The sequence below is a fragment of the Hypanus sabinus genome, chromosome 10, assembly GCF_030144855.1.
Source record: "Hypanus sabinus isolate sHypSab1 chromosome 10, sHypSab1.hap1, whole genome shotgun sequence".
NCBI lineage: Eukaryota > Metazoa > Chordata > Chondrichthyes > Myliobatiformes > Dasyatidae > Hypanus > Hypanus sabinus.
Genome location: NC_082715.1, coordinates 52,034,567 through 52,054,349, shown reverse-complemented (window position 1 = coordinate 52,054,349; position 19,783 = coordinate 52,034,567). Strand labels below are relative to the sequence as shown.

The window sequence follows — 19,783 nt, the reverse complement described above, 5'->3', positions numbered from 1 at the left end:
TTGTTTCTTAGATTTTTTTTGTATTTTCTCTGCATTTAGAAAATAGTCAACCCTTTCATTTCTTCTACCAAATTGCAAGGCCATACACTTCTTGACACTAACCATTAGTGATTAGTCTAAGTCCTTCTACTTCCTCAAACTACCTGCCCCTCCACCTATATTCATATCGTCTGCAAACTTTGCAATAAAGCCATGAATATCATCCAAATATTTGACATATAACATAAAAGAATCAGTCCCAACACAGACCTCTGTGGAACACCACCGGTCACCAGCAGCCAGTCAGAAAAGACTCCCTTTATTCTCACACTTTGCCTCCTGCCAATCAGCCACTTCCTTATCCACGCTAGAATCTTTCAACTAATACCATGGGCTCATAGATTGTTAAGCAGCCTCATGTGTGGCACCTTGTCAAAGGCCTTTTGAAAATCCAAGAAAACAACACTAACCAATTCTCCTTTGTCTATCCTGCTTGTTACTTCTTCAAAGAATTCCAACAGATATGTCAGGCAAGATTTTACATTGAGACCATTCTGACTGCAGCCTATTTTATCATGAGCCTCCAAAGTACCCTGAGACACCATTCTTAATAATTGACTCCAATATCTTGCCAACCATTGAGGTCAGACTAACTGGCTGATAGTTTCCTTTCTTTTGCTTTTCTCCATCTTGAAGAGTGGAGTGACATTGCAATTTTGCAGTCTTCCGGGACCATTCCTGAATCAAGTGATTCTTGAAAGATCATTAATGCCTCCACGATTCCTGCAGCCACCTCTTTCAGACTCCTGAGGTGTACACCATCTGGTCCAGGTGACTTATCTACCTTCAGACCTTTCAGTGTCCAAAGAACCTTCTCTCTAGTTATGGTAACTTCAAACACTTCATGACCCCTGACTCATGGAACTTCCACCATACTGCTGGTGTCTTCCACAGTGAAGACTGATGCAAAATACTTATTCAGTTTGTCCTCTATTTTGTTGTTCCCTATTGCTACCTCTCCAGCATCATTTTCCAGTGGTCCAATATCCACTCTTGCCTCTCTTTCACACTTTGTGTATCTGAAGAAACTTTTGGTATCTTCTTTAATACTATTGGCTAGCTTAATTTTGTATTCCATCTTTACCTTCTTAATGACTTTTTTAGTTGCCTTCTGTTAGTTTTAAGAGCTTTCCAATTATCTTTGCTCTATTTGCCCTTTGGTTTTTATGTTGGCTTTAACTTCTCTTGTTAGCCATGGTAGTGTCATCTTTCCTTTAGAATACTTCTTCCTCTTTGGGATGCCTTCCAATTGCTTCCAGAAATTCCAGTGATTGCTGCGCTGCTGTCATCCCTGCCAGTGTTCTTTTCCAATCATTTCTGGCCAACTGCTCTCTTATGCCTCTGTAATTCCCTCTACTCCTCTGTAATACTGATACATTTGACTTTAGCTTCTCCTTCTCAAATTTCAGGATGAATTTGATCATTTTGTGATCACTTGTGCATAAAGGTTCTTTTACCTTAAGCTCTCTAATCATTTCTGGTTCATTCCACAACACCCAATCCAGAATAGCTGATCCACTAGTGTGGTCAACCACATGACCTGCTCTAAAAAGCCATCTGGTAGGCACTCTAGAAATTCCTCCACCTGTAATCCAGCAGCAACCTGATTTTTCCAATCTTCCTCCATGACTATTGTAATATTGCCTTTTTGGTATGCATTTTCTATCTCCTGTAGTAATTCGTAGGCAGCATCTTTACACGACTGTTTGGGGGTCTGTATACAACTCCCATCAAGGTCTTTTTACCTTTGCAGTTCCTTAGCTCTAACCACAATGATTCAACACTTACTGACCCTATGTCACCTCTTTCTGTTGATTTGATTCATTTTTTACCAACAAAGCAGTGCCGCCCACTCTGCCTTCCTGCCTGTCCTTTTGGTTTAATGTTCAGATGTTAAACTCTCAGTTTTAATCTTATCAGCCATGATTCCGTGATGCCTTCAACATCACACCTGTCAATCTGCAACTGTGCTGTAAATTCATCTACTTATTCTGTATACAGCATGCATTCAGAAACAACTTCAGTTCTGTGTTTACCCTTTTTGATTTTGTCACACCATGCTCAATCTGTAGATACCTAACTTTGTCTGAAGTCTTCTGCCTCCAACATCTGCCTCCACAACTTCTCTGCTAACTGTTCTGGCAGTTTGGTCCCCTACTCCTTGCAGCTCTCGTTTAAATCCCACCATGTAGTGTTAACAAACCTTCCCGCTAGGATATTAGTCCCACTCCAGTTCAGGTGCAAACCATCCCTTCTGTCTAGTCTAATGATTTCAATGTCATGTTCCATTGAGTGAGATCATTCAATGACCCAAGTGTCCATATCTTTCTTTAGGTGTAGAGGGATCCATATCAAGGAGTTTCTCTATTAGTTTACCTTCAACATCTGGACTGGAATCTGTCTGTTTGGATGTTAGTAATCATTTCTGCAAGTGTTGCTTTCCTTTCCCAAGTATCAATTGTATGTTCATTTAATCTGCAATGTTGTCAGAATTAATGTTTACCTGGACAGGGACAATCACTTTGCCAGAAGTAAGGATTCCAGTGTATTAGTTCACATATGACCAGGAAGTAAGGGCCATTTAGAATCATCAGTGCTCACTAATCCTTTTAATCTAATACTCTGAGTCATTAAGTTTTAGGGATGAGGCAATTTATGTAGTAAATGCGACTTTGTCGTCGTAAAAGCAAATATTAAGTAAGGCAACACTGGGCAATGTTGTCATAAACAAATATTAAAAGTGAAATACAGCAAAAGCAACATTTCTTTCTGGAGTTTGAGTTTGTCTCACTCTTAAAACAACAACACAGGCTGGACATGTCCCTGAGCAATGTATTCCTCAACTGAACAGGATATTTTACATTGTTTTTCAGATCTAAACATTTGTTTTATCTTTTCATTATATCTCACACCACCCCCATTCACAGTGGGGTGTAGGGGTTTTGTGGTGAACCCGTGTCCAGCCTAATATAAAGGTTCCGCTTGCTCTGGAGGAATAAATCCTACTGGGCAGGTTTGATGTTCTCTTTGGAGACAATATTACACTGTCTTGTTTCCCCTTCCAGTCTCTATTACTACAGTCCTATCATTGATAAACTGGGTAATGGGACAAGCAGGTTTTCATTTAGGATGGAAATTAGGGTTGGAATTAATTTAATGGAATTTTTACTTGGGCCTAATCCCCTTTTTGTCATCTCTAAGCTATTTTGTCATGTTCTTTTGCTTTCTCTTGAATTCCCATAAACACTCTCAATTCCTTGAGGAGATTTACAGTCGGTATAGGTGATGTTTGGCCTGAGTTGGCGATCAGAGCTGTATTTAGGTAGACATTGCACATTAAGAAATAAGGTGTAAAATCCTTGTGTACTCCTATCTTTGCAATTGCCACTTTATTTATGTCATTTGTACTTCAGGGAGAAGAGAAGCCTACTTTCCCTTGTTATGAATTCCCGTAACTGGATCACTTACCAGCAAAGATAGAGAGGTCCGTTGAAGTCTGATGGTACTATTTTTAAAAGTATTTATTGATAAAGGGCACAAAAATAAGATTAATGCAAACATACAGATAATATGCATCGTCAATACTAAATCTCAGCGCGGGTATAATAATAACCAATAAGAAATAGCTCTATCGTTGTCTAGGGGTTAATGTATTGTCCGATGGAAAGATAGCAGTCACTATCAGTTCGTTCAAGCTGCAGCATTGTTGGGTTTAAAAGTGATGCGGTTTAAACTTGCCCCAGGTCTTTTATGATGCCAATCCGTTGAGTCAGGGGAGCGGGCTTCCCCGTTGTTAGCTAAAAGGTGTTTTCCGTGGTTCCAGCCACGGAATCGAACACACGTGGCTTCCTTCAGATGACTTCCTGCTGTTACGTGGTCGCTTAACGTTTCTTCTAGTGCGTCTGATGCGTCTTCTGGTGCATCCCTCTTTTATACTTCCTCACAGGGTTTCAGATGTCAATCAGGTTGGGGGTATGCACTCTCTCCCTCAACCAGCCCACTTTGCCTGAAGGCGTTCACGTAGTGTAGTAGCTCAATCCACAAATTGGTCTCCAAGAGACAATGGCCATGTCCCGTAGTTTTACATCGACGGGGAAACGAGCCAGACTGCACGTCTCTTTTCCCCTTTCCTGGGCCCCTTTACCCAACCCAACAGTGATCTTGCGATTCTCACAAAGGAGGGGGCTATGGATGTAACACCCTGTAGAGTAGACCAGTATTGCCAGGCCTCATTAATCTCTCTTTTCCATCACTCCATCATGCCATTGCAGATAGAATGAAGTGCTTTACTCCACTTGTTCCATACGACTCGAAAGCTTTGACCACTGAAGACCCTCAGTCAGCATGTGGGAATATTGAATTTTGGAGTTCCGTGGTGATTGCAGTCTCACTGCAAGAATATGTGGGCATGATGCAACACATAGAAAATGCTGGAAGAATTTGGCAGACCAGGCAGGCTCATGAGTCCTGATGAAGGGTCTCGGCCTGAAACGTTCACTGTTTATTCTTTTCCATAGATTCTGCCTGGCCTGCTGAGTTCCTCCAAAATTTAGTGTGTGTTGTTTAGATTTCCAGCATCTGCAGATTTTCTCTTGTTTGTGATTTGTGGGGACTAACCATGTATATCCTGTACAAGAATATACTCATTACGTTTCTGATAAGGTGGACTCCCTTGCGGTGCCAGCAAAAGGCCTATATAATCAATTGCTACACCTGCATTGGTGCAGTTGGTTTTCGTTTGTCTTATCGGAGGTGGTCTTGTGACTTCTCCTTTATTATGAACCAGACATTCTTTACAATTTACAATGAATTGCTTACAATCACTCAACAAGTAAGGCCATCAGTATAACATGGCTAATTTCATGAGTAGATTGTCCACCACCGTGGTTGTGTCTGAATCCTTAGTGAGCTTCTTGAATCAGTGCTTTTCGCTTGGGGGCAGGAGGTACTTGCTTCTTACCTCATTTAGAGCAGTATATCCAAATCTTACCTTCATTATCAGTTTCATATTTGCTCCTTTAGGATTGGGTTTAGCAGTACCTGGGAGAAATCATAAAACATTATTCTGGTTATTTTTTTTTTGTTACTACCAAACCCTTGGTCTCCCTTACTGTGGTGTCCATTTTGATAACTTGTTTATTGCTTAATTTATTACCGTAGCTGTGTAAGAGGCCTGCACTATATCCCAGGATGTGTAACACTTGTACTAACGGTCAAGTCAATAATAATTCATGAATATTCTTCCACAAGGACAAATGTGGAATTAGTTTACCTCTGTGTTCTCCATCCAATAGTTGATCAGATGGGAAGATCTCTTTCTACCATATTCCTAACATAATTAGTGTCAGTACATATCAAGACGGGTTCTGTTGTATTTACTACTGGGGTTTAGCTTCTGCAAATTGAGCTGTATGATTCCCTAAAGTATGTACTTGCAGTTCATGTGGTTCAAATTCAGTTTCTGATGAAGAATTCCTGCTTTGATTCATCTTTCTGGATACGTATTGCTGATCCATCACAGTACCATTTTGTATATAGTGCTACAAAGGACATCGTCCTATGTTAGCTTGTGGGGATGATTCTGCAACTTCCACGCAAGGTAAGGATTACAAGTCATTGCTCTCAGGAATATATCACCATTTTAAGGTGTCATCTTGTCAAAGTTATTTCCATTCCCCTTATCTAGTTATGGTAGCTCTCCATTCATTCAATTTGCTAATGACAAGAGATTTTGTTAGGTCTCTTGTGCAGAGGTCCATTGCTTGCTGAACTGCATTCATCAATTTCTCTAGTTATCAATTTTATTATCTTCTGCAGTAAAAACAAAGGCTTTGTATCTTTCCAGTTTGCAGCTGTTGTATAATGATTTTAACAATTGGGCAGTTAGGTGTGAAAGTTCTAGCATTAATTCAATAGGTCTAAATTTGATTGTAGAACACGTTGGGAGGGGGGTGGAGGGAGTAGTGTTGATGCTTTTGCTGCTGTTAGTGAGGGGGAGGGGGTTTTGGTGTTTTAGTGTTTCTCTGTACAGTGTAATTTATTCTTAGGGTTTTTTTCAGTTTCATGGATGTCTGCATTTCAGGTTGTATACTGTATACATTATATTCTGCATTCTGTTAATGAGTTTCTCATGTACCACCTCAATGAACTGATGTGAGAAAAAGACTTGTATGAATGGCATGGAAAACAAAGATTTTCATTTATTCAGTAACCATGACAATACTTAACCAATTTAGCAATTGGAATTGCTGAAACGTCCATCTCCCAGAGCAATAGCATTTAGTTTTGAAATGCCATTGTCCCAATCCAACCACCCAAATGCCTTCAGGCCATTAAGTTGGTGCTTTTGAGAGTAGCCACATGGTAATTGATTCAAATTGAGCAAGATGCTTAGCTAATCTTGGGAAAAAAAGCAGTGCCCTGTCCTAAATGGAGATGGAGCACCACAGGAAAATATTCTAATAGCTCTTAAATGAGCTCTAACCTGCAAAAAAAGGAGCAAAAACAATGAAAATAAAGAGGAGATGGCAAATTTTGGAAATGGGGGTAACAGCAACACACAGTGGGGTGGTTTCTCTCTCTGAGCTACACAATCTTTCAAGTAAAAATGAAACATCTGATAACATTATTTGAAAACACATGTACCCTGGTACCTTGGTTAGCACAGTAGATAGGCTCTCCGGAATCAGAGAACTAATGAAGCTGGCACTAAAGAGATGGTTGTTGTTCCTGGACAGAAAAGTGACAGAGCTGTGGTGAAAGGAACTTGCTGTCAACTTTTGTCCTAGGATGACACTTACATAGTAATGAGTGTGGAGAGGCTGCCTGTGAGGCATGGTGTTGGGTGGGCTGGGGGAAACAGCGAGGACACTCAGTGCTGAGGCGAGGGGTTCAGCACTGCACCCTGGCTAGCAGCACCTGTGCCATATGTTGGGAGATTCTCTTGTTGGATGTGACGTCTAATCTTTCTATGCGGCTGCAAACCTTTCCTTAGCCTAGAAATATCAATGCAGAGCTTGCAACCATACAGAGATGCATAGTGCTGCACAATGCGGTCTGATTGAAAAGGGGCTTGTGTGTGCGTGGGTTCGTTCTGACTGGAGAATCAAAAATGTTGTGAAGGGAAGGTGACCTGAGGAGTGATCACAGAGACAGTCTTAGAGGCCCTTCGCTCCAACATATCTCTGTTGCCCAGCGCGCTAGTACTATCTGTCTGTGATTGGACAATAAACCTCTCCTATCTATATATGTATCTCAATGATTTTTAAGCATTGCTAACATGCCTGCCTCAACCACTATGTCTCCGGCTGAGACAGGCACCCTGTGGGTGACAAAGCTGCTCCTGATGCTCCTTTTAAATCTCTCGCCTATGATTTTAAGCCTATGCCTCTTGTTTATTTCACCTCTTCCCAGGGAAAAAGACAATCTAATTTCTTACTTTCTATGTCCCTCAAGGAATAAACCCATAATCTATACAACCTCTCTCAGTAATTCAGGCCCCCAAGTTTTTTTCTAATCTCTTTCTAGTTTAATAGCATCTTTCCATTTACTATTCTATAGATTTTGAGTATGCCTGCAGGAAAATGAATCTCAGGATTGTATATAGTGACATATATGTACTTTGCTAATACAATTTACATTGAATTTTGAAAGGATGACCAAAATTGTAAACAATTCTCCAAATGCTGCCTCAGCATAGAACCATAGAACACTACAGCACAGTACAGGCCCTTCAGCCCTCCATGTTGTGCCAACCCATATAATCCTTTAAAAAAGTACTAAACCCACACTATCCCATAACCCTCCATTTTTCTTTCATCCATGTGCCTGTCCAGGAGGCTCTTAAATACCCCCAATGTTTTAGCCTCCACCACCATCCCTGGCAAGTCATTCCAGGCACTCACAATCCTCTGTGTAACCCTCTCCTTCCTATAAAGAGGTTACCAGAACTGAACACAATACTCTTAAGTGCAGTCTCACCAGAGATTTGTAGAGTTGCAACATGACCTCTCTACTCTTGAACTCAATCCCCTGTTAATAAAGCCTAGCATCCCATAGGCCTTCTTAACTGCCCTATCAACCTGCACAGTGACTTTGAGGGATGTATTGATTTGAACCCCAAGGTCCCTTTGTTCATCCACACTCCTAAGTAACTGACCATTAATCCTGTACTCAGTCTTCTTTTGTCCTTCCAAAATGCATCACCTCACACTTGTCTGGATTGAACTCCATCTGCCATTTTTCTGCCCAACTCTGCAACCTGTCTATATCTTCTTGTAACCTTCGACAACCTACAGCTCCATCCACAACTCCTCCCAATCTTCATGTCATCTGCAAACTTACAAACCCATTCTTCCGCCTCTACATCCAGGTCATTTATAAAAATCATAAACAGCAGGGGTCCCAGGACAGATCCCTGCGGCACTCCACTAGTCACTGACATCCAGGCAGAATACCTTCCTTCCACAACTACCCTCTGCTTTCTACCTTTAAGCCAATTTTTTATCCAAGCGGCCAAGGTTTCACTTATCCCATGCCTCATGACTTTCTGGATGAGTCTCTCATGAGGGACCTTGTCAAATGCTTTGCTAAAGTCCATGTAGACCACATCCACTGCCCTACATCAATTTCTTTTGTTACCTCTTCAAAGAACTCAATCAGGCTCGTGAGACACAACCTTCCCTTCACAAAGCCATGTTAACTATCCATGAGTAGACTGTACTTCTCCAAATGCTCGTAGATCCTATCCTTAAGAATCCTTTCCAGTAGTTTGCATACCACTGACATAAGACTCACTGGTCTATAGTTCCCAGGTTTCTCCCTATTATCTTTTTTAAACAAGGGAACTACATTTGCCATTCTCCAGTCCTCTGGCACTTCCCCTGCAGCCGAAGAGGATTCAAAGATCATAGCTAATGCCCCTGCGATCTCTTCTCTCAATTCGCACAACAACCTAGGGTGTACCATATCCTGACCTGGGGATTTATCAATCTTAATGTTTTTAAGAAGATCCAGCACTACTTCTTCCTTAATCTCCACATTGTCCAGCACACAGGCCCGTTCTACTTTGACCTCATCCTGATCAAGATCCTTTTCACTTGTGAATACTGAAGCAAGTTATTCATTTAGGACCTCCCCAACCTTCTCTGCTTCCAGGTACCTGTTGCCCTCTTTATCCTTTAGCGGTCCCACCTTCGTTCTCGTCATCCTCCTATTCTTCACATACACATAGAATGCCTTCGGGTTCTCCTTAATCCTACATGCCAAGGCCTTCTTATGCCCCCTGCGAGCTCTCCTAAGTCCTTCCTTTAGCTCCTTCCTGGCTACCCTATATTTCTCATGAGCCCCTCCTACTTCCTGCTTCTTATATCTAACATATGCTTCCTTTTTCCTCTTGACGAGTTGCCTCACGTTTCGTCAGACAAGGTTCCCTTTTCCTACTATTTTTTCCTTGCCTCAGTGGGACAAACCTATCCTGAACCCAGCTCAAGTGGTCCCTAAACATCTCCCACATTACTTCTGTGTACTTATATAGAAAATTACACCAATGTTCTATATAACTGCACCGTAACTTTCAACTACTTTACTCAACGTTCGATCTAATTCTGAAGGCCAGCATGCCAAATGCCTTCCAATAAATGGGACACTGATATAAATTAACTCTTCACTAGCTACAAGATGAACTTGAAGCACAAATTTTGGTAGCATTGTAGACAATGAGAAAAGATTGTCTGGGGCCATAGAATGATCTATGGCAAATGGAATGTCATCCTAATCCGTGTGAGATGGGAGGGGTACAACGTACAGCTAGTACTAGGGCCCTAGTGGGTGTTGATAAACAGAGTAACCTTAGGATACAAAGTTCAAAGTAAATATATTACCATCTTTTTCCAATATTTTTATTGAATTTCATATACACAAATACAGAGTTTGTAAGGATACTTATTACAAGTCAAAATAAAATAGCACAAAATGCACTATATATAAATAATCATAGCGATATATAGAAATATATATATAAATCACAGTATTCCATATTGATGATCTATCAAAAAGTAAATTTATTATCAATGTACATGTACATTGATGTGGGGTTGGGAGAGATAAGGACCAACAGGCTCCAGGACAGCTTCTTCCACCAGGCTATCAGACTGATGAACTCTCGCTGATTTAAGTGTACACTATATTACATTGTTCTACTTATTATAAATTACTATGATTGCACATGGCACATTTAGATGGAGACATAACAAATATTTTTACTCATGTATGTGAAGGCTGTGTTGGTGCATGGCCTAGTGGGCAAGGCATCAGACTAGTAACCTGAAGGTCACTGGTTCGAGCCTCAGCTGAGGCAGCGTGTTTGTGTCCTTGAGCAAGGCACTTAACACATTGCTCTGCGACGTCACCGGTGCCCTTCCCTTGGACAACATCGGTGGCGTGGAGAGGGGAAGGCCTGCAGCTTGGGCAGCTGCCAGTCTCCCATACAACCCTGCCCAGGCCTGCGCCCTGGAAACTCCAGGCGCAGATCCATAGTCTCTCGAGACCGACGTATGCCACCACCATGTGAAGGATGTAAGAAATAGTCAATTGAATTCAATTCAGTACATCACCATTTACTACTGATTCATTTTCTTGCAGATATTCACAGTAGAAGAAATGCATAGCATCAATGGACAAACCACAAGCAATGTGCAAAAGACAAACTGCAAATAACAAGTAAATACATAATACTGAGAACAAGAGTTGTAGAGTCCTTGAAAGTGAATCCATAAACCATGGAATAAGTTCATCGTTGAAGTGTGTGAAGCTGGTTCAGTAGTCTGATGGTTGAAGGGTAATACTTGTTCCTGAACCTGGTGGTTTGGGACCCAAGGCTCCTGTACCACCACCACAGTGGTAGCCTTAAGAAAGCATGGCCTAGATGGTGAGGAGGGCTTTTCCTGTGATGGACTGGGCCATATCCACTACTTTTTCTAGGCTTTTGTGTTCTGTTTCCATTCTGTTCAAGTCCATAATTCAGCACAGGCAGACGAGAAAGAACTAGACTAGATAGTGAAGAAAGCACATGGAATGCTTGTCTTCATTGGTTGCAGCATAAGGTACAAACTTTACAGAATAGTTTTATAGAATAATTATCAGGTCACATCTGGAGGATTGTGTGCAAAAGGAGGAACGTGATTGCACTGGAGACAGTGCAGAGGTGACTTGTAAGGATGTTGTTTGGATTGAAGCACTTCAGTTATCACTGGGTAGGTTGGGTATGCTTTCCCCAAGAACTACGAGAGGAACTGATAGTGGGGTTAAAATTATGGGGAATAGACTGAGAAGATATCTTTCTCCCCTATGGTAGGAGCTTATAAGACTGAAAGCATAGGTTTAAAGAGAAAGATAAGAAACTGAGTATCTGCGAGGGATTATTTTTCCACATATGAAACACGCTCCTTAAAGAGTCGGTGGAGAAAGAAGCATCAAGAGAAATAATTAAAAAAACCTCAGCCAGAAGGCTACATACCTAATGCAGATTAATGGTATTCATGTAGATAGGTACAACTAGCAACAAGGGCACAGTGGGTTGAAGCATTTCTGTGCTGCATCTCTCTATTTACACTATCTGATCATCAACATAGATGACAATTGGTTTGAATGTCATTTACAAATTCAGTTTCTTTGAGGTGCTTTAGCATGAAAGAATATGAAAATGCTGGTGCCGATTACAAAATCAAATTGGAACATACATTTTATTTTGTTTCCCTTTGCTGCAGAGTGGAAAGAGACATTATGAACAAGTTGAATTGGCTTCTATCTTTTGGTAGAGTGTCAGCTGAAATGGAGGTTTGGTAGTCAAAGTTCTGCAGGTTCCAATATTAGCTCTTTGAATGAATTTTAATTTCAATGGATGCTTTCTCACCTCCTCCCGTCTGATTATTTATTGTTCAACTTCCAGCTATTGAATATACTGCAATGTCAGTGTGAAACAAGGACTGTGTTCATATGCATCTATGTAATTGCCAAATTAAATGACAAAATGGCTATTGATCTTTTTTTTTTGCCTTTAGTCATTGGGACGATCAATTGACAGTAGCCATAATAATAAATGTGAGCACTTTTGATTTTCAGTTTATTGATTACAGATAAGCTGTATTTTTTGAAAGAAAATGTAGCTTCTCAGAAAAGAGCAATGGATGAGTGTGATTTTTGCGCATCTAAATGGTGTGTTTCAAATGGGATGTCAGCTCATCTCATAATTCTTTCCTTCCTTTCTCTAATGACCACTAAAATCAATGATGAGCATTCAAGCATCATCATTCAATAACAAACTACATTTCACAATGTGCATTTGTTAAAAAAATTACCATTTGCGCAAATACTTGAAAGTATGCCCATTGCATCTTAAACCAGATCTTAACAAATGCAGTTATCAAAAATCTAGTGATTTAATGAACTGGCAAGGATGCCAGCTCTGATTTAAATGAATGCCACACTACTCCAATCCTTTATAATGTTAATAACTGAAGACAAATAGCTTTCCTTCAAAACTGAATGAAATCAAAGATCACATGCATACATGCATTACACAAAATAGTGAAGTTGTTCAGAAATGCAATCTGTGAATCCTGATATACTGCAGAAACTGTTCACTTAGAATCATCACCTTTGAAACTGCTGCTGCTTAATTCATTATTCAGCCATCAACAGTAATTTATTTTTGGTTAAGTTTTTGCAAAGACTCATCTGAATTATTTAGCTAAATGTGATTACATCTAATTAGTCAGGAAGTGAGATTAAAAAGTGACACCTGGAAGTAAATGAACAGAATCAATTCTTTTATAAACAAGATTCAAGGTTTTGATTATCTTGTTAACAAACACAATGGGAGCAGCATGCAAGGCTTTTCAAAATGCTGATAATTTTTTGTTGTCTTAATCATCTTTTGATGTTTCTGTACAGAGACAGAGTTCAGTAGTTTAACCATCAAACTTCTTTATGCCCCCAGAATAACTTTGTCAATGCAAAGTTACGTATGTATTTGATTCACAGGAAGTTAAGTGCATTTCCGCAACAGCAGCTTGTCATTTTTCATGACACCTTTATAAACATTAATCAAAGCTAAAGTGAGACATGTCACATGTTTCTGGTGATCTGTTGAAACAATGCCTAGTTATACTGAGAGTAACACAGGAAATAGGAGCAGGAAGGGGCTGATGCACTTAGTGCCTTCATCTAATCAGAAATTACAAATAATTGAGGTCCTTTTTGCATCACATTTCTTAGCACTTGCCATCAAATTACTAAGCTCAATGCTTTCTTCTGTCATTTAAGTAATCCTCTGTCTGTGTTAATATACCACCTGTGCAGCATGGGTCTGGTTATTGTTTCATTGCAGGTTGTGTACAGTAACCTCTAAAACAGGAGTTCCCAACCTTTATTATGCTATGGGCCCCTACCATTAACCGAGTGGTCTGTGGGCCCCAGACTGGGAACTACTGTTCTAAAGGAAAAACAGTAAAACTGGCAGAGTTAGGAGCAGAATTGGTAAAAGAAAAAGAGCCAACTCTCAAATATGCAATCCGAACATCTATAATGTTGCAGAACAGATTGATTTAACGTATCCACCAAAATCTGGATATTGCGTCAAGGCCAACAATTATTGTCAAGCTTATTCTGCTTTCCATAAGATAGAAGTGGGTAAATCCAAGATTTTCATCCATCTTTGGTGAATAATTGACACTGAGTACAAGACTAGGCATATAAACTGGTGGGGGAAGTTGACGATTTCATGTGCCTGCCATCAGGGTGCTGCCGATGTAAAAGCTTTAGGGAGTCATTGCTATGCAACCTGCAGTCATGGTTCAGTGACAGGAGCGGATATTTGGACTAGCAGAGCAGACGCCTGTCCAAGTGGTTGCAACGTTCTGCATAGCACAAACTTCAATCATCTAAGCAAGTGCTCCTGAATTGTGAGCTGTAAAGGACAGAAGCCTTGGATGGGATTAGTGTAAATGGGAGCTTGGTGGGCACTGTGGGTTCACTGAGACGTTTCTATGCTATGCCACGCAAATGCTGAAGCAAACGAGAGGGCATACAATAACGTAAAAATTAGTGGTTAGAGGACTGGGAAGCTTTTAAAAACCTAGAGAGCAACTAAAAGAATCATTAGGAGGGAAAAGATGAATATGAAAGCAAGCTAACAAACAATATTGAAATGGATAGTGAAAGCCTTTACAAGTAAAAAAAAAGAGATTAGAGTGTATATAGGACTGCTAGAAAATAAGGCCGCAGAGGATGGCAGATGAACTAAATGAGTACTTTATATCAGTCTTCATTGTGGAAGACATTAGCGGTGTGCCAGATAGAACACAGAAAACATATAGCACAATACAGGCCCTTGATGGACCAAATGGTCTAAATCTACTCCCATGTCTTATGGTGAGGCAGGTCGGAGTGTCATCCCAACCAACTTGAAGCAATTCCCAGACCCACTATTGGACTGCTCGGTTACTTGGGAAAGGAAGCCAGTGCTTGCTTTTGGCAAGCAAAGTACATGTCTGTCAGCTTCCTATACTGAGGTGATGATGTAGGTACCCTATTGTTGATCAGATGAAAGGTGAGTTTACCCAATCCGATTATTATTATTATTATTATTATTATTATTATGCACTTTTTATAAATGTAAAATTAATGTAAGAAGAGGAATTTATATTCAAATGCAGAACTGCGGTTTTGCTTAAACTATACTTGCTGTGAATATGGTTTATCTGTGAGGGGTTGGTTCTGGGACCCCTCAGATACCAGAATTCTCGGATGCTCAAGTCCCTTATTCAACCTGTCTCATTGCGGTGAACCTTAGGACCCAGCGAAACCCCAGACCTTATTTAACCTGTCTCAGTGCGCTAGACATTAGGACCTGGCATCAGAGCTCTGAATCCACAGTGTTTCTGTTCATGAAAATAATCACGATAACAATTGAAAATAAAGTGGAAACAATAAAGCGATCGAAAAGAGGCGAAACGCCATCAGTCATTGGAAAAGCGTTAGACTACAGTCGGTCAACGATCAGAACAATTTTAAAGGATAAAGTGAGAAAGGCTGTATCCCGATGAAAGCTACAATTATTACTAAGCAACGCAGTGAGTTAGTTATAGGGTTTTGGGTTTTTGATCCACCACATCAACCTGGCCCGGAGGAGAGCACGCGGGAGCGGTCTGTCACTTGATCGAACTGGAGCCCGGCGCTGAAACATACTTTCTTAAGTGTTTTATATACATTGAAAGGTAAATTATATACTAAGACAAACTTTTGACTGACTGACGCTAAATAATACCGGATGTACCTGTTCCGACTTAGCAAGAGGACTTCGGATAACCCATGCACATCCACCCATATACTTTAAATCATGCCTAAGTTACTTATAATACCCAATACAATGTAAATGCTATGTAAAGTAGTTGTTATACTGCATTGTTTAGGGAATAATGACAAGAAAAAAATAGTCTGTACATGTTTGAACAACAAGTGCTCAAAGAGCACTTCCGGGTTTTCACGATTCGTGGTTGGGTGAATTCGTGCATGCGGAACTCACGGATAAGGAGTGCCGACTGTACTATCTTTTTCCATCATAATGTTATTGTTCATTTCAAGTATTCCTGTTTTTTTTTGATGGATTAGCAAGTAATTCAAAATCTGTCAAATTGTAGCAGTAATTGCAAACCCACAAATAATATTTCATCAGTGATACACAGAACACCAACCACCTCACAGTTCATTTAGAATATAAATACACTAAATAGTTTTATTTTCACTTCACACATACATAATGTACAAAACAAAGCAAATAGCCGGTTTCAGCTAGAATATATAATTGTCAAAGTAAAAAAAATCTATAGGAAGATTTTTTTTATATCCAGTTAGTCAAATCAGTACTTTATAATGTTAGATAAATTCTGAATTATCAGAGTTCCTGCCCAGCAATGGACTTAAAGAACACAGTCATTATTTAAGTTGTACTTGGGACAATACTGCTTTAAGCAAGAACAGTAGTGCCAGACCAAATTACTCTTCATTATTTTTAATCTGTTTTAAATTAGATTTCAAAATACAGATCAAGATACATTGTGTCACAAACAATATCAAAGCTTTTATTACTCTTATTAAACTGCAACAACAAATCGTAGTGGAATAAAATAGCAAATTTCACATTGAATGAACACTGTTTTAGTACTATGGAATTGAAGTGTCTTGCCACCATTCAACAAGCCTAGCTTCAGCCTAATAGCTCATGTTTACATTAAGGGAATGTGTTTAAGCCACATTTTCATTTTTCAGTGCATTCAAAGTACACAAAGGGATTTGCAAAAAAAATCCTCAAACAGATTTAACGCTATAATGCACTGATTGCAAACTCACAACAAATGCTGAATTTCTAACTGTGCAATCTTAACGTACGTCTGTATTACTAAAAGTTGTACCAATCATCCTTGGTTAGTACTGGAATTGGGACTATACCAGCTTGCAAATAAGAAGAGTGCATATCTAAAAAGGGACTTGCTTAGAATCAGGCATCACGATGAAACTTTCATCAATATACTTCTACAACATACAATATTCTTGGCCTTTTTGACATTTACACTGCAGGAGCAGATTCACTTGGCTTAAACTAGTTTGAAGTGTTAAACTGAATCAGATGCTGGCCATTTTATCTTTAAATTCTGACAATTCTTTATACAAGAGTTTACTTGTACAAGAGTCTTACCAGTAATTCATGACGCTTCCAGAGGTGACAAACATTAACTGCAAGGACTGGAATCACTGATCTACCAACGTTGTTCAAGCAAACTCTGTTTGTTTTCTTAACAATAAGTGTTTATGGACATGAAGGTAAGTGAACATTAATAGATTTGTCATTTACTAGTAGAGTTGTATTTTCGGAAATAAAAACCTTGGGGGGGGGGGGGGTCTCGATTCTCAATTAAATCCAGCTCCAGATACACTTTGATAATTACCCTATTTATAATGGAAAGGTTTCAAATGTATATACAATGCTTCACAATAATGGAGTTTGAGAATTCAATTTCTCAAGAAGAAATCAAATCTGTGAATTTAGCCAACATTTTTAAAAAATAATTAGAAGGGGAATGAATTAGAATCTCAAATGTTCTATAATAAGCAAATAAAAATAATAAATGCAGTGGGGTGTTTGTACAAACCTTCAATTTTTATCAGTTCATGGTGATAATTTGCCACCTCTTCAAGGAAGTGAAAGCCAACTTATGAGACAAAGTAGGTAGCCCGAGAAATCCCCACTATCATTGCCATCCTAATAACCAAATATGTAGTTTAAAAGAATAACCAATGGTAAACCTGTGGTATAAATAATCATTGGCACACATGTATCAGAAATGGGATCTTTACACAAATGCTGACCACTCCTGGCTTCTTCCAACAGGACATATCTTGCCATGCCCTTTAATGGAAACAACTGTTGTGAATTTCTTAATTTGTGGGACAGAAGTATGAAAGACTTTGTTACTGTTCTTAGTAAATTGCATTTTTTATGTGTACTTCATTCACAGAATGCAACACGTGAAATTTTATTGCTTGTATAAAAAAATACATTGAAATAGAAATATAGGTTTGTACCAGTGAAGGAATTAAAGACCTCTAAAGGCCTACATTGTTTTATTTAAAGAAATCATTTGTTCTGTCTTGCCTATATTTTGCACCACCTTTCTTAGTTGCTTTTCAGGAGATATTGTTTGTTGTAGACCTTATTTATTTTTAAAAAGATCCTTCAATCATTAAAATTTAATATTCGTAATAACACCCTTAAGAAAAATTTGATCTGGTGATTTATCAGTGCCTCGTGTTTACTAGAGTGTGGTATTTATGGGTGTCTAGTTCATACTTGGCAATGACTGGAATTACATTTATCTGTGAGTACATAACCTTTGTGCCACAGTTGTTTGTTGCTGATAGCAAATTTATCTTTTGTTACCTGTATTTTACATTCCCCTTTCTGTTAGCTGAAAGTGCACAAAAACAGGAAATGCACAATTTAACATGTATAATGCCCATTAAGTCAACACCAAACTTACAATTTTATTAACTCCTTTTACAGTTTTAAAAAAAGAAAAAAATCTGTTCTAATTTAAAGATCTGATTTCAGATGGCAAGTAGAAACGTGGTGCAGTTAAAATGGTATGGCATTTTAATATTATGGACTTTCCTAAAATTCTGAGATTCAAAAGAAAATACAGATAAACAAGTAATTCTTAAATTCGACACCATAGGGCATTGAAAGACAGTCGCCTCCTCCAAACCTCAACGCATCTGCCCGACAAGATTGCTGCAATGGATGATCATTAAATTTCAGCAATTCTTGTCTAAAATAGCTGAATGGAAGCAAAAGATAATTCAAAAAAAATCTGCTAATTTGTGAGGGTTCCTCCCCATCCCACCCCCCTCAGGAAGAATTGCTTCCCTGAATGCAAAGACACTAAAGATGTGAGCAAATTTACAATTACATTTGCAGATGTACCAGGTCTTATAGCTTATATAGAGAAACCCTTACTGGAGAATACAACATTGTACATCAATTCTGGCAAAACCAAACTGCACTTTGCAACATCAATTATAAGGCTGCAGGTATGCTTTTTATGCTATGTAAAAATTAAAAAAAAAGCCATTCATCAGTTTTATTATAAAGATCTTTCTTTATCTGTTAAATGATGAGGAGGGAATGGTTATGGTAAATAAGACAAATAAGTATTAACACCAACTTGTATTAAATTATGTAAACATGTACATCTTCTGAGGTCAGGACAGGGATCCTCTTGCCCAGGGAATTACTGAACCTGAAGCATTGTTCGAATCTGTTTAGATGCTGACTCGTCATTCAGGTGTCTTGTGGTGTACCTATGAAACATTAATATTTTGTAACATTTAACAAACCAACCATGATAAACAAAATGACCATCTAGAATAGTAATATTTGTAGTTATTTTGTGAAGATCCTATCATATCAATATAGTTATAAAAAAGACAAAAGAATGGCTATACTTTATTAGGAGTTTGACGAGATTTAGCATGTCAACAAATACCCTCAAAAACTTCTATACTATGGAGAGCATTACGACAGGCTGCATCACTGTCTGGTATGGGTGGGGGGGGGGGGGGGCTACTGCACAGGACCGAAAGAAGCTGCAGGTTGTTGCAAATCTAGTCAACTCCATCTTGGGTACTAGCCTACAAAGTACCCAGGACATCTTTGGGGAGCGGTGTCTCAGAAAGGCAGTTTCCGTTATTAAGGACCTCCAGCACCCCGTTACCATCAGGTAGGAGGTACAGAAGCCTGAAGGCACACATTCAGTGATTCAGGAACAGCTTCTTCCCCTCTGCCATCTGGTTCCTGAATGGACATTAAATCTTTGGACACTACCTTACTTTTTTTAAAAATACACAGTATTTCTGTACATTTAAAAAAATATCTTTTCAATATACATTATACCATAATTGATTGACATTTATTATTTATTTCTCTCTCTCTCTCTCTCTCTCTCTCTCTCTGCTAGGTTATGTATTGCATTGAACTGCTGCTGCTAAGTTAACAAATTTCATGTCAGATGCTGGTGATAATAAACCTGATTCTGATTGGTGACCGTAAGTGGTGACAGGGTAAAATGCATCTTTCCCCTCTCAGTACTGATCCCAAATTTAAAAGTAGTGGCACGAAACAGAAAAATTA

At 39.1% G+C, this 19,783-nt stretch overlaps 1 protein-coding gene across 3 annotated transcripts in view; it reads right to left on the bottom strand.

Annotated features, from left to right (window-relative positions):
* Positions 1–15,805: 15,805 nt before the first annotated feature.
* Positions 15,806–19,783, bottom strand: part of LOC132400657 (CYFIP-related Rac1 interactor A) — a 227,018-nt gene continuing 223,040 nt past the window's right edge. For all 3 annotated transcript variants that reach the window (XM_059981861.1, XM_059981862.1, XM_059981863.1), the window contains exon 12: positions 15,806–18,954. In XM_059981861.1, coding sequence (XP_059837844.1) covers positions 18,885–18,954 — 70 coding nt within the window. In that variant the 3' untranslated portion in view covers positions 15,806–18,884. The remainder of the gene's footprint in view (positions 18,955–19,783) is intronic.